Source organism: Epinephelus lanceolatus, chromosome 23, assembly GCF_041903045.1.
Source record: "Epinephelus lanceolatus isolate andai-2023 chromosome 23, ASM4190304v1, whole genome shotgun sequence".
In the NCBI taxonomy this organism is placed as follows: Eukaryota; Metazoa; Chordata; class Actinopteri; order Perciformes; family Serranidae; genus Epinephelus; species Epinephelus lanceolatus.
The window spans coordinates 21,376,685-21,390,026 of NC_135756.1; the positions used below are offsets into that span (position 1 = coordinate 21,376,685).

Here is a 13,342-nt window from a genome sequence, read left to right on the forward strand (position 1 = left end):
GTACTTCATTATTACAGTGCTTTATTTACCTTTATTGTAACAGTACTATATTTTACTTTACTAAAAACAGTACTTTATTTAACTTTATTGTTACAGTAGTTTATTACATTATAACAGTACTGTACTTTATTAAAACAGTATTTTATTTAACTTTATTGTCACGGTACTTTATTTAACTTTATAGTAACAGTACTTTATTTAACTTTATGTCACTGTAGTTTATTTAACTTCATTATAACAGTACTTGATTTTCCTTTATTGTAACAGTACTTTATGTAACTTTATTGTAACAGTAGTTTATTTAACTTTATTGTAACAGTACTTTTATTTATTATAGTAGTTTCATAGTTAGAAGTTTAGAGGAGATTTCAAAATATTGAGATATATATTGTGTATCGCAATATAGTCTAAAAATATTGTTATATTATTCAAAGGCTCTATTTCCCAGGCCTACTCTAAACACACAGTTGACACGTTAAATTTGATATGGTTGATATGTTAGTTCCAGTGCAGTGTAAAGGTTTTTGTTTTAAGAGTTATGTCTTTGATGCAAGTGTGTAACATAGACTGCACTAACATTGTGTTTTTTTGTTCCTTTTAAGGATGGACAGTTGAACATTATTAGCACCCCTTTGTGGTGTGGAGGAATGAGGGCCTCTGAATGAAGGCCATGGAGCTGAAAGTGTGGGTGGATGGAGTGCAGCGCATCGTGTGCGGGGTTACAGAGTTCACCACATGCCAGGAAGTGGTCATTGCTTTGGCGCAAGCCATTGGTAAGCTCAAAACAACTTAATACAATATGAAAGACAGTGCACTCATCTCTTGTGTTGGTAGATGATCAAAAAAGATTGAATATCACAAGAATATGAGCAGTGGCTGTGAAATCTTATTGGTTATATGATAGGCGATTCACAGCCCAATATGTATACCCAAAAAGTCTTTGAAAATCCAAATGGCCAACTAATAACATGACAAAGAGCCCGCCAAGAAGAACAGATCTAACACTTTAAGATGAAATCCTCTCCATCTGGTTCATGTGCTGAAAGAACTTAAACCAAGGTGGTGTAAATGATATTTAGGCCCTCACAAATCCCTATGGGGATTTTCTGCTGTGTGGGTTGTGTCCAATATTGGCAAGGCAGGTTGTCAGACATACTGGAGATGATAAATTGCAGTAAAATGAAAAGTGACTAGAGGGCACAAAGAGATTTTCATCATAAATGGAATGCACACAACGAGATGAGTCATGCTGCAGACTTTGGTTTATTTACCTGCTGTACAATTGCAGAGAAATAAGTTGACACTGATTCGGGTACTCATTGTATAGGTTGTATAGTGCATATAGCTGTGAATCCAAGACCACAAGAATATGATTTCATTAAACAGAAAGATGTGTTAAAATGGACAGATTTCTACAGGGATTTCTCACCAACCCAGAGTTAAAACACATGTCTTTCATGGTGACAGTGTAGTAGGAGTTATGGTGTTCACTGTCCTTTGTGTTCTCCGTGCCTTTTGTCCAGGTCTGGGTGCTTTGATGTGAATGGCTGTAGTGATGAATGTGACTCTTTTACAAGGACCCTTACTGTGAGGGTACGATGGGCAGTGTTTTACTCTTATCTATATGTGCACAAACACGAATGTAGGCGTACACACACACACACACACACACACACAGCTGGGAACCATTGAACGCAGCCCTTTTCCCAACACAATCAGTGTTTGTTGAGCTGAATTTTCCCACTGTTAAATTCTTTCAACAAACATGCTGGTAAAAGTTCTTTGAAAGTACCGATGCTGCACAAGTGTGGGAGAGTTGTGAAAGAATTTACTGTATCTGTTCTCTATTTCCTCTCCTAGTTGCAATACACTTTGAGCTGATTTTTTTAAAGCGTGCTCAAGTTAACTTCTTACCACTGGGAGTTTGCACCATGACAACAACAAACACTAATAGTATGAGACAATTAAATGATGCAAGTCACGTTACAGGCCATAAATCTGGGTGTAGTCAGTCTAACAATGAGAGAGAACTGTGTTTGTGACTCATGTGTGAAAGGGGGCCAAGAATACATCCTTGGGGAACACAACAGGTCAGAAGGACCTCCCAAGGAGAGAGCAATACCTACTACAACGGAAAGTTTTATTGAACAAGTGGGAGCTGAATCAGTCTAAGGTAGTGCCATACCATTGTTCAGATGGCCCAAAATTCCAAAGCCCTGTAAATTCAGAAAAACAGTCCTATGAAGCCAAAAGCCCAACAGCCTATTATCCCCCCCCAAAAATGGCTACTGCTCTGAAGTCTTGGTTCTCAAATAATACACACTCAATGAAGCCAGTTTCAGTTTTCCAGCAGCGTTTGAGCCACTTATAACGGGTATTTTTTACCAGCCCTTCCCAGCATTTCCCAGTGGCGTTTCAGCCACTGAGCCCATTCTGTTAGAAGCCAAAACATGATCATTTTCTAACCATAACTTTAGTCTCCCTAGCTAGGCTAGATATGGCTGCCAAATAGAAAAAAAATGTTTGCTGTAAAATAGAAAACTTAATTGTTTGTGGACAGATTTGTTTACTTTCATTGCCAATGCTGCAAAGTTAAAGTACCAAATTATTATAGATAGCCCACTAGGAGTAGTTACCTCATGGTAAAACATATCAATGGATGCTCATTTAGACCAATTAATAATATTAACAGGCTAATTAAGACCCAATAGGCTGTGTTACTTACATTATAAGGCTCAAATATGTTATGTGGCTCTTGAAAGATTACTTATTTATTTATTTGGCCAAATATGGCTCTTAATATAGTAAAGGTTGTCGACCCCTGGCCTAAACCTAACCACAGAGTCACCACAGCATTGTTGAAATGTGAAGTTTTGAACATATCGTTCATGTTGTCAACATATCATTCACATATCTTTGAATTACAAAAATGTACAATGCTCTTTTTTGGTGATTGGGTTGTTCAACCACAGAGTGTGTATTTTCTAAGGAATGAGACTTTGGAGGAGTGAGTGTTTGTTTTTGGGATAACGGGCTGTTGGAGAAATGGGTTTTTGGTCCAGTGAGACATTTTTCAGACTAACGGGGCTTCAGAATCTGGGGCTGTGGGAACAATGGGGAGTCCCTTCAAAGGCATCTTCCCTGTTGAAACCATTTCTCTATGCAATTAATTGAAAGCAAAGCTGAAATAAATTAGATTTAAAATTGAACAGTCAGGCCAGTAAAAACAACAAAACAACCCAAAAGCTTTCATCGCATTCTGATTGTCTGAATGTTTAATCCTGATTGGTGCATTAAAGTTTATGACATCACCCATTTCCAGCTGAGCTCCGTCCACTTTAAAAAGGGAGAAAAGGACAGAGAAAACAAGGAAATACAAAAAATCTGTTGTGAAATAATCAAACGTGTTTGTCAGATTATTTTGTGGTCATGTGTGATCCATCACCCACAGTAAGAAAGTGATTGAGAAAATATGTTTTCAGGGCTTCTACGATAAATTGTCAGGAATATTTCTGTAATTAAACACCAAATGCATCACATTTTTCACTTTGTCCCAGGGCGCACCGGCAGGTACACTTTGATCGAAAAATGGCGTGAGACAGAACGTCACCTGGCCCCACACGAGAATCCTGTGGTGTCCCTCAACAAGTGGGGTCAGTATGCCAGTGATGTCCAGCTCATCCTCCAACGAACAGGCCCATCTGTTAGCGAACGGCCCACCTCTGACGGGCAGGCTCGCGTCCCGGAGCGTGGTTTCTATCGGCAGAGCCTGCCACCTCTGGCCAAGCTCCGCCCGTCAGGGACAGACCGCTCACTCAAACGAAGGGAACCCAAACGCAAGTCTTTGACCTTCACTGGAGGGGCCAAGGGTCTGAGGGACATATTTGGGAAAAGCAGAGATGCTGAAGGTAGTGTGTTTTATGTTGTTCAGTATATTTAAGCTATTACTGCTGTGGGTGATAGTTGTGTTATTGGTTGTGTACGTACTGTTCTCATTCTCTTTCCCTCCCTCCTTCTATGCTTGCATTTGTCAACAATCTAATCCTTTCATCTCCCATCCACCCATTAATCCATCCATCCAGCCAAACAGCTACAGCAGCAGGGGGTGAGTCTGAACCTGAGCAGGGTTGGAGGTGTTGGAGTAGCATCTGTACCTGGGAGTCCAGCCAGAGAGCTGAGCCGACTGGTGCAGCTGCAGAGAGACAAACTCCAGGCCCTGGAGAGCCGTCTGCTGGGCTGCGAGGCCGAACTGCGAGACTGGGAGGAGACCGGCGGCGAAGCCAACAAAGTGAGTAAAACCACAGCTGCCAGTGCTGTTACTTACAGGAAACGATGATGTGTGCAGATCTAGAACACCTGCACTCTGAACACCCTCACAAATCTATTACAGCTGTAGCTGATAGCTTTAATTAAATAAGGTTTTGTCATATTTGATGAAACTGTCACTATGTTCAGACAGTAGTACATAAGACAGATAGTCTGAGGGGAAAAATCCTTTTACTCTGACTCCTCACTTCTAATGGCATTTGCAAGAATCCACCTTGGCTCAATGAAAACAACCAATCAGACCTGAGGAGTCTATAATGCAACTGTCAATCATGTCAGTCACAGCTCGTGAATCCTAGACAGAAACTAGACAGCACTGATCAGAGTTTCTAATTGCATTGCCTATTTCTCACCTCAGATATTTCAAAAATATATTTTAGTCAGTGTTTAGCTGTAAAATGGGATCACTTGCTCTGTATGATGGGCAGTGCCTGGTTTTGGCTCAACTGTTTTCAACATTGCAGCTGGGTCATTTACAGCTAAACAGCAGTTTGACAGTTTGACTGCCGTTCATAAGCAACGATTGATATAGAGATGGACACAGTATATTCTCATACACGGTTAGTATATGGCTACACTTCGTATAATATCCTACTCTCACTCTGACGTAGCTGCCACACTATGCACAATATTGTTCATTTACAAAAAAAGGTATCATCATTATGTCATCATCATGTCATTATGTCATCATCATGTCATTAAATTGTCATCATCATGTCATCATCATGTCATCAAAATATGAACATCATGTTGTCATCATATCATGCCATCATCATGTCATCAAAATGTCAATATCATGTCATCATGTCATCAAAATGTCATCATTATCTCATCAACATGTCATCATGTCGTCATCATGTCATCATCATGTCATCATCATCTCATAATCATTTCATCAGCATGTCGTCATCATGTCTTCATCATGTCATTATCAACATGTTATCATCATGTCTGTGATCTTTTATACACTGCTCCAACTGGATAGTCAGTTTTTCTGACGTAGCCGCCACACTACTTACAATATTGTTCATTTGAAAAATGTCATCATCATGACATCAGCATGTCATCAGCATGTCATCATTATGTCATCATCAAATAAATAACAATTCATTGTTAAAAAAGCAAAAACACCTAAATCTTACTTGCTATGGGCAGTTGCAGCTTCTCTCTGCAGAACACTGTATTGCTGTGTTGCTCTGCAGGCACTGGAGTGAACTCTGTGTTTCATTAAAAAAAAAGACGAAAAAAAAAACATTGTTCATTTTAAATCTCTGTAGGTGGCTGTGGGCCACAACACTAGGTCTAATTCATAATTAATAGCAGCCTGTCTCTGTTCCATCTTTTGAGTCTATAAGTGTGAAAGGCCAGGTACATCCCTGCATCATCTTTCATTCCCTTACCGTTTTCTTTAATAAGTATTTTATATTCTCTTTGGGGCCAGAGAATTCTCAAATGGAATCATTTCTCATTACCAGGGAGGAAACTTGGAGGAGGAGCTGCTGCTTTTAGAGCAGCAGGTGAGGAGGAACGATGCAGAGATGGAGGAGGAGGAATTCTGGCAGAACGAGCTGCAGATTGAGCATGAGAGCGAGCGGCAACTTCGGCAACAGCTAGTCGAGCTGCAGGGCCGTGTACGTGACTGTGAAGCCAAGCTTTCAGAGTACTTGGCACACATACAGGTGAGCTCGGAGTTATAGGGAGGCTACCTGGTTCATGCTGGATGCTGTTTTACTGGGTTTATAAACAGCATGAAAACTTGGAATTGAAAAGTGTAATTAATTTGGTTTTCTGTGAAGATTATGTTCCATATTATTCATTATCTGTCATGTTCTGTAGAGCCTGGAGGGAGGCCTGGAGCAGGAGCGGCTGCAGCAGGAGGCCGAGCTCAACCAGAGGGTCAGTGAGGAGGAGGTATAATCTAATTCATCATGTTGTACAAAACACACTCAGCATCATGCAAGCAGAGAGGAGTGTAGTTTGTCAAGCTGCTGACATGTCCTTCAGGTCTCTCAGTGTCTGTCATACAAACAAAAATAATACTTCAAGGTACTGTATGTAACTTTTTACATGCATTAATCATTTTTATATTGCCAATGGGTAAACAAATTGTAACCAGCTTAGAAACTGAGAACTTTGCCGACTTTCTCCATTGCTTTTTATAGCCTATGGACTGACTTATCTGTAAGGGACACTGGCTGAATTTAATGGGAAAATCAAAATGATGTGATGGACCTTAACCACAATAATCCCTTTCTGGCAGAAAGCCCTCTAGGCAGACTTTTCCCAACAGCGTGCTGCATCTCTCTTCAGCTAACATAGCTAACATTAGCTAAGAAATGGAGTCCACCAACATAAACAACCAACCAACACCAACCCATATACATTTTGCAGCGGCAGCCAAGAGACACATCTTCACAATCTGTGGCTGGGGGGTGAAGCTAAAGGATAGCTGTGTGCATTGTCGCTTGTATGTGTCTGCAACTTGCCATCAAAAAATATATTTTAGACAATGTCTGAGGCCCATTAACATCCCGTTTTGCTGCCCCATTACAACCCCAGGTGCACTGCAATGCACATAAAGCTAGCACAGCGCCAGCTAACAGCTAGAAACATATAATAAAAATGACTGGTTGACGCTTCACTGCGTCATTGGGGCAGAAGTTGAAGGTAGCTCAGCTTTTATTTTTAGCACGTCACACTCATCCACAGCAACAAGTGTTGGGCATTAAAAATGACTGTAGCCCATTACTGTGTCGCTCATAGTGTAAACACTGCTTAATGTGGACATTTTGCTAGCTAGCAGATGTAAAATACAGTATTGAGGGGATAATGTCAGCTAATTTATCCAGAATGGGGTTGGTTTGCAAATTATTTTATCTGCTACGAAGCAACCAGGTCCATGCAGTGTAGCTGGACGGCCAACAACAACTAGCTGTTAAGCTAGGTTAAGCTATTTGTGTACTTTGTAACGTTAGCTTAACAAAGTAATTGCAAACAGCAAGCTAGTCACGGAGCTGGTTGGTCCAAATGAAATGTAGGAACATACAGATAGGACGTTATACTAAATTTATTTTCTTTTTCCAGTATTCAATCAACATTATGCTGGTCAAGCATAGTCAGTCTCTTGTTTGTCACTGTTGTGGCAGATGTAGGTGCTCGCTCTCAGTTACAAAGGATGCTGACTGCTTTTCATTTAACAGCCTTGGAGAGAGGTGTGACTAATAACAAGGATTTTTCTGACTGTGAAGTTATTCTTCACATAGTACAACTGTATTGTTTTTTTTATACCAGAGGAACTATTGTGAAGTTCTGAACACATTAAAGCATGAAGGAGCCCTTCCTCATATTTACTACAAGCATTAGTAACTTTTGCCCACCTCTCCTGAAAACTGGTAATGAGCGTTGGCTTTTCTCTCTTCACTTCCACTCTGGATTTCAGGTGCAAGCCCAGCTGGAGAAAGTGAAGGCAGAGCTTGAAATGCAGAGCCAACACACGGCGCGGCTGGAGAGCAGCTGCAGGGCGCTGGAACGCTCACTTAGCCAGTCCAGCAAGAGATTACAGGTCAGCTCAGATTTAGTGTTTCGATTTAGATTTTTTAACACCAAAGTCTCGAAATTGCCAGGAACTGAAAAGCACCCTTGGCATTTCCGAATACCTGCAACAGAGGTTTATTTTAAAAAATGTTTTAAAAGAATTCTCATTAAGAAAGTTGCAGCGTTTGAAAATTCAGTCCTCTGCACACAGGTGGAACCATAGAAATCTAAGCTCATTAAGTTGTGGGCAGTGAAGCGAAGTTTAATCTGTGGCTTGCAGGGATGTGCAGCGGATCCTTGGCCGCGTGCATCCTTGTATGAAGTGAAGTGCTCAATGTGCAGGCGAAGTCCAGTAGGGTGTGGGAAGCATGAGGTAATGAGAAGGGGAAGGAAGGGAGGGAGGGTATTACAGCATTCTTCGCCTGATTAGAGAGGGGCCTGAATAAGTACACAATCCCTCGCCTACAGTTGCGTAACCATCTGGGAGCTAACTCTTCTCTCTAGCTGTCTCAACTGGGTTATGACTTCTGGAGAGATCCTGAGCTCAGTGAGATCCCTTATTGATTTTCATGTTTTAAATCCAAATATGCAGAAAAAGATTCAAATAAGGTGCAGCAGCTGGATTCACGTATGTCATCAGTACTATCAGACACATTTCTAAAGGTAGATCTCATTTTAGTGCTCATTGAGTGTTTTTCAGCCTTAGAACAGACTTAATTTAGTTGTCATGGTGTCTTTCTTCCATTACAGGAGAAGGAGCAGGAGCTGGAGCAGCTGACAAAAGAGCTACGACAGGTCAACCTGCAGCAGTTCATTCAGCAGACTGGTACCAAGGTCACTGTGCTGCCCGCTCAACCTACAGGAGAAAACAACAACGGCACGTACACACACACTCACAGAGAGACATAGACACTAGATGCACATAGTGTGCATGTACACACCAACACAGACTTGCCACACTACCATCACCGTCTTAAAAAGTTCAATTTCAGAGCCAACCACATTTTGATTGAAGAGCTTTACATGCAGTATTGCTTTCACATGTGTATGCACACAGTGGCACCCTGTGGTCATCCTGAGAATTACATGCTATAAACTGTAGACTTGAGCTGTTGAGGCAAGACAGTGCCATAACAGCTTAAGTCTGTAACCCCATTACATGGACCAAACCACTAGCAGCCCTGAAATGCTTTAAGACTTTCACAGTTAGTCAAAAGGAAAATCCCTATTTTCATTCCTTTTTGAGAAAAATCCCCCAGAACGTTTGGGTGACAAAGTACTCATTTATCAGTTCTCTCCTAGTTCAGTTTGACATCATTGCATTTACTATAGTGGCAACTGTTTGTGTTATCAAGTACATTAATAATTGCGCACATAGAGTTTGAGCTTTAAAGTTTGGGGGTTCACCAAAAAAATAAATGAATATATCAACAGACAGAGGCTTCATTTACATGAAAATTAATAACCAGGATACCAGCAGGTGCATTTTCATGCCCTGACTAACATGCCCAATAAGTGATGGAATATCGTGAGAATTACCAGAAACCAAACTCCTATAGACTGCAAAACTCCACACTTTCCCCCCTAAGTGTGGTTTGTTTGTGCAGGTGTGAACACAGCAATCGTACTTGGGTGTGCACCAAACCAACCGGACCGAGACCTTCTCGAAGAGGTGGTCTCGGTCTGGTTACAAACAAACACTGGTGCGGTTTGTTTGTGGTGAGAATGCGTTCCTCGATCCAAACCTACTGCAGTCACATGACACATTGTTTGGGTTAAACATGAGCATGTTACAGTCCTGGAGGATTATTAATGTGCACCTCCTCCTGTACTGCCTTAATATGCACATTCAGCACATCCATTGCATCAAAACATTGTTTTCTAGTTGGAGCCGCGCCTTGTTTTCAAACTGTATGGTTTGACTAAAATGAACAATGACAGCAATATAGTCCACGATGAGGCAATTATGCAACTTTGTAACAAGATTAGTCCCTGATTCAGACCAAAGCAAGACAACTCTAGGTCTGAAAGCACCCTTAGTATTAGGGCTCAACATTAACGCTTTCCTGGGGCAAGTAAACTCTGTTTTTGGGCAAGTGGAATGCCTCATGCAGTTGTCCAGTCGGGCAAGTAAAAAATAAACGTAATGTGTGATGTAAGGTTATCTGAAAATAAACTCTGTACTGTGTCACTGAAGCAGAGCTTTTGTAAATCCCTACAAGCATTACAGCCACTGAACCAACACAAAGTTACGGAAATTATTTACAGTGGTCGACAGATCCATGAGCATCATTGTGCTAGATGGCAAAAATATCATGTCTGACTGTTGAATCAGACTCTGTCTCTTTTCCTTGATGGCTAAATACTTTTGTTTTTGTTTTGCTGTTTGCTACAGAAGTGGACTCTGGTTCTCTGAAACGACTTGGCTCTTCTCGTCTGCTACCCAGCGACCTTCGGACCCTTCAAAGCACCGTGTCCTCCAGCCTCAACCCTGAAGGCATCTACGTGTGACCCCAATCTGTGCAGGAGACATTACTTGAGCAGCAGGGTCAGCCTGGTGTCACTAGGATTGCTCCCCTGACTGAAAGGCTCCCAAGAATCGACCCCCTAAGCTGCTGAAATGCTCCTGAGCAAGGAACTGAAACAAAATGTGGAGGCGATAACATCACATGGAGGATGTGCGGGGTATCACAAAAAAAAAAAATCGTACATCTGTTTTGCATCTTTCCTTCTCTGCCTCCTCTTCCATCTTACTACGACTCAAACTGATGTCAATACTCATTTGCAAACTAACATTTAACCTGTCTGTACTTCAATGAGTGAGTGAATATTCCTCTTAAATCACTTTCTCAGAACAAAACAAAAACAAACTATAAGCCAGCAGATGCATTTTTGTTGCCTGTGGAGGCTTCAGCCAAACAGCGCAGACGAACTTTATTTTTATGTTGTAAATCATGAACAAAGTTTGAACACATGTAAACATAATCCATGCACGAGCATGCACAAACACCGACACCACACCTGTGCATAGCCATATCTGATTGCCTTACTCTGGTGTTTTTAAAACCAGACGTCAATGATGTTAAAACAGAACTCAAGGTAGCTACTGAACTATGCGCCATATAAATTTGATAAAATACTTGGCACCAATTCAGGTGATACCTAGTCATGGTAACTGATGTCAGTATAACTCTACTTTGGCTCAATCTTTCACATGAGTTTGAATTTATCATATTGATTTTAACTGGGGATTCATTTGTCTCATATTTCCTGTGTTTGTAAAAAATGTTTGCCTTTAATATAAAGTAAACGACAGAGGAGAAAATAAATGGAGCATCATCATCAACTATTGGACTTTTTTGGTGAAATATTTTGGCTCTGTGTTCAGTTTTTATGTCAAATTTGGTGCAGAGCCATTAATCTGCTCTTTGTTTCACATAATCACTTTCTCCAAAAACTCTGAAATGTGAACAGAGCGATGAGTGATGACAGAGGCCTTTGTGCCTGCAGTGGAAATCCTACTTGGAAAATTAGCCAACAATGACTTCAGACCCAGACTGACCACCAGGTGGCGACAAAGTATCGATTTTTCAGACGGGTAAAAGTTAACTGTGTGAAAGTTCCTCCTGGTCTGATGTTATCTGTCTTTCTTCATTCTGTCAAACATGACTGTGCATTTTGTTTTTGGTACAAAGCCTCAGCACTTTAGCTTTCAGTGTGTAATTCATCTGAGGTGCCACTTAGATCGTTTGACATGTTTCACTGTGTTCATCGAGCAGGGACACACAAAGAAAACACACACACCTCTCAAAGCAGTATCACACCCACATACTGTTCTTCCATCTGATTTTTAATGAACTAAAGATGTCTCATATGAACCAAAGCTAGTGTGGAAAAAAATAGTAGATGAATGTACTTTTTTTCTATGAATGCAACATATGCCCGTGAAGTATACCAACTTGAGTCAAATAGTACTTTTTCAGTTTTCATGGTTTGCTGTTGTTAGGTGCCAGAGGGTTGAGTGCTGTCTTGTTGAATCTTGACACAGGAGAAGCTGACTGTAAAAATCTGACAACTTCTCCTCTTGTCAGGCTCAAACACTTGAAAACAATTCCATTAACATCTGGTTGTTACTGCATTTACCCATTTCTAGTTGAGAACTTCTCAAAATGGGATAAAATTGGATTTCTCGCAATGTGTCTGGCATGAAACTGACACTAACTGTGTGGGAATATCTGGGCTCAAATACGACTCATTAAGACTTGGACTTGAAATAATTTATAAGTCTGTGGTTGTATATCAAACCTGTGAAAAAAAAACTACAAGAAAAATTGGGACTTTGTAGAAAATATTTGCGTTGGGGACTGCTTGCTGGGAGGAGAGTGGGCAGCAGCTCAGGAAACAAACCTTCTGGCTGGTTGACATTGGCAGTGCCTGGTTTAACCTGTGTAATGGCAGCAACAGAAAGTTTGGTGATCTGGCAGGGAGTCAGGGCTGTCTGGTCTCCAGAGCTGCTGCCTGCTCTCCTCCTGGCAAGGTGGTCTGTCAGAGTGAGGCGGTGGACACACACAATGATTCGAGACTCTAACGTTAGCTAACGTTAGCTTAAATATGAACTTGAAGCTGCAGCTGTGAGCCTTTGGCTCCTGTTAGCAGAAGACTAAACTATTAGCAACATTTTAGTCCATCTCTGAAACGCTTTGCCAACTTTGACACATTTTATTTAGTTTATTATGAGACTCTCTTTTCGATAAGTCTGTCTTCCTTTCTCGGGTTGCTCTGCAGCGTAGGCAGTTGTTGCCAATGCTGGAGTAGCAACTTTCTCCGCAGGATTCTCCGCCATTGAATCAGGGTTTCCCCAGTAGGAACACCCTTTCTCTGAGATGACCTGTTATCGGCCAAAGTCTCCTGTCACGGACTAGATTTTCTAAAGCCTGAAAGGGAGCCAAGAGGAGGTGCAAAAGTCTCGTTTTCTGTACTTCCTAATTAAAATTAGCTCCACCTTTACCAGCTACAATAGTAATGTGTACATGAATGCCTTATTTATAATCCAGTATATTACACAGTATTCTGAAATGGCTCATTCTGCACAGCACTTTTTTAAATAAGTAATTTAAGTATATTGTGGTGCTAATACTTTTGTACTTTAGCAGTACTGAGATAATTCTATTTTTACTTAAGTTAAACTGTAGTAGCCTACATCCTCCACCTCTGACACATTTTGTGTTCAGATTCTCGCCTTTTTCTACATCAACAAATCTTTCTATCTGTTCACAGACTTTAATTTCTGTTGAGTTTTTTCATAGTTCTACTAAGCGTGATGTACAACCACAAGCTTTGAACTCATTTCAGAAGCTCAGTATCTCATTGCCTCATATTTGAGCCCTCGAGAAGAAGCTTGTATTTGTGCTGTGAGCGTACGATAACTCCCTCCGCTGTGAAGGATCTTCGTTGTTTGCTCTGCGGTGCAAAGGTAACCGGA

At 41.0% G+C, this 13,342-nt stretch overlaps 1 protein-coding gene across 3 annotated transcripts in view; it reads left to right on the forward strand.

Moving 5' to 3' along the window:
• The window catches only part of rassf8b (Ras association domain family member 8b), a 30,721-nt gene extending 19,517 nt beyond the window's left edge, over positions 1-11,204 (forward strand). Inside the window, exons 2-9 of one of the 3 annotated variants that reach the window (XM_033614960.2) lie at positions 603-773; positions 3,558-3,908; positions 4,083-4,288; positions 5,802-6,005; positions 6,163-6,222; positions 7,766-7,888; positions 8,611-8,737; positions 10,256-11,204. In XM_033614960.2, coding sequence (XP_033470851.1) covers positions 662-773; positions 3,558-3,908; positions 4,083-4,288; positions 5,802-6,005; positions 6,163-6,222; positions 7,766-7,888; positions 8,611-8,737; positions 10,256-10,371 — 1,299 coding nt within the window. In that variant the 5' untranslated portion in view covers positions 603-661 and the 3' untranslated portion in view covers positions 10,372-11,204. Of the gene's footprint in view, positions 1-602; positions 774-3,557; positions 3,909-4,082; positions 4,289-5,801; positions 6,006-6,162; positions 6,238-7,765; positions 7,889-8,610; positions 8,738-10,255 lie in introns of all 3 variants that reach the window. The other 2 variants (XM_033614958.2, XM_033614961.2) reach the window with 2 other exon arrangements.
• Positions 11,205-13,342: the final 2,138 nt, after the last annotated feature.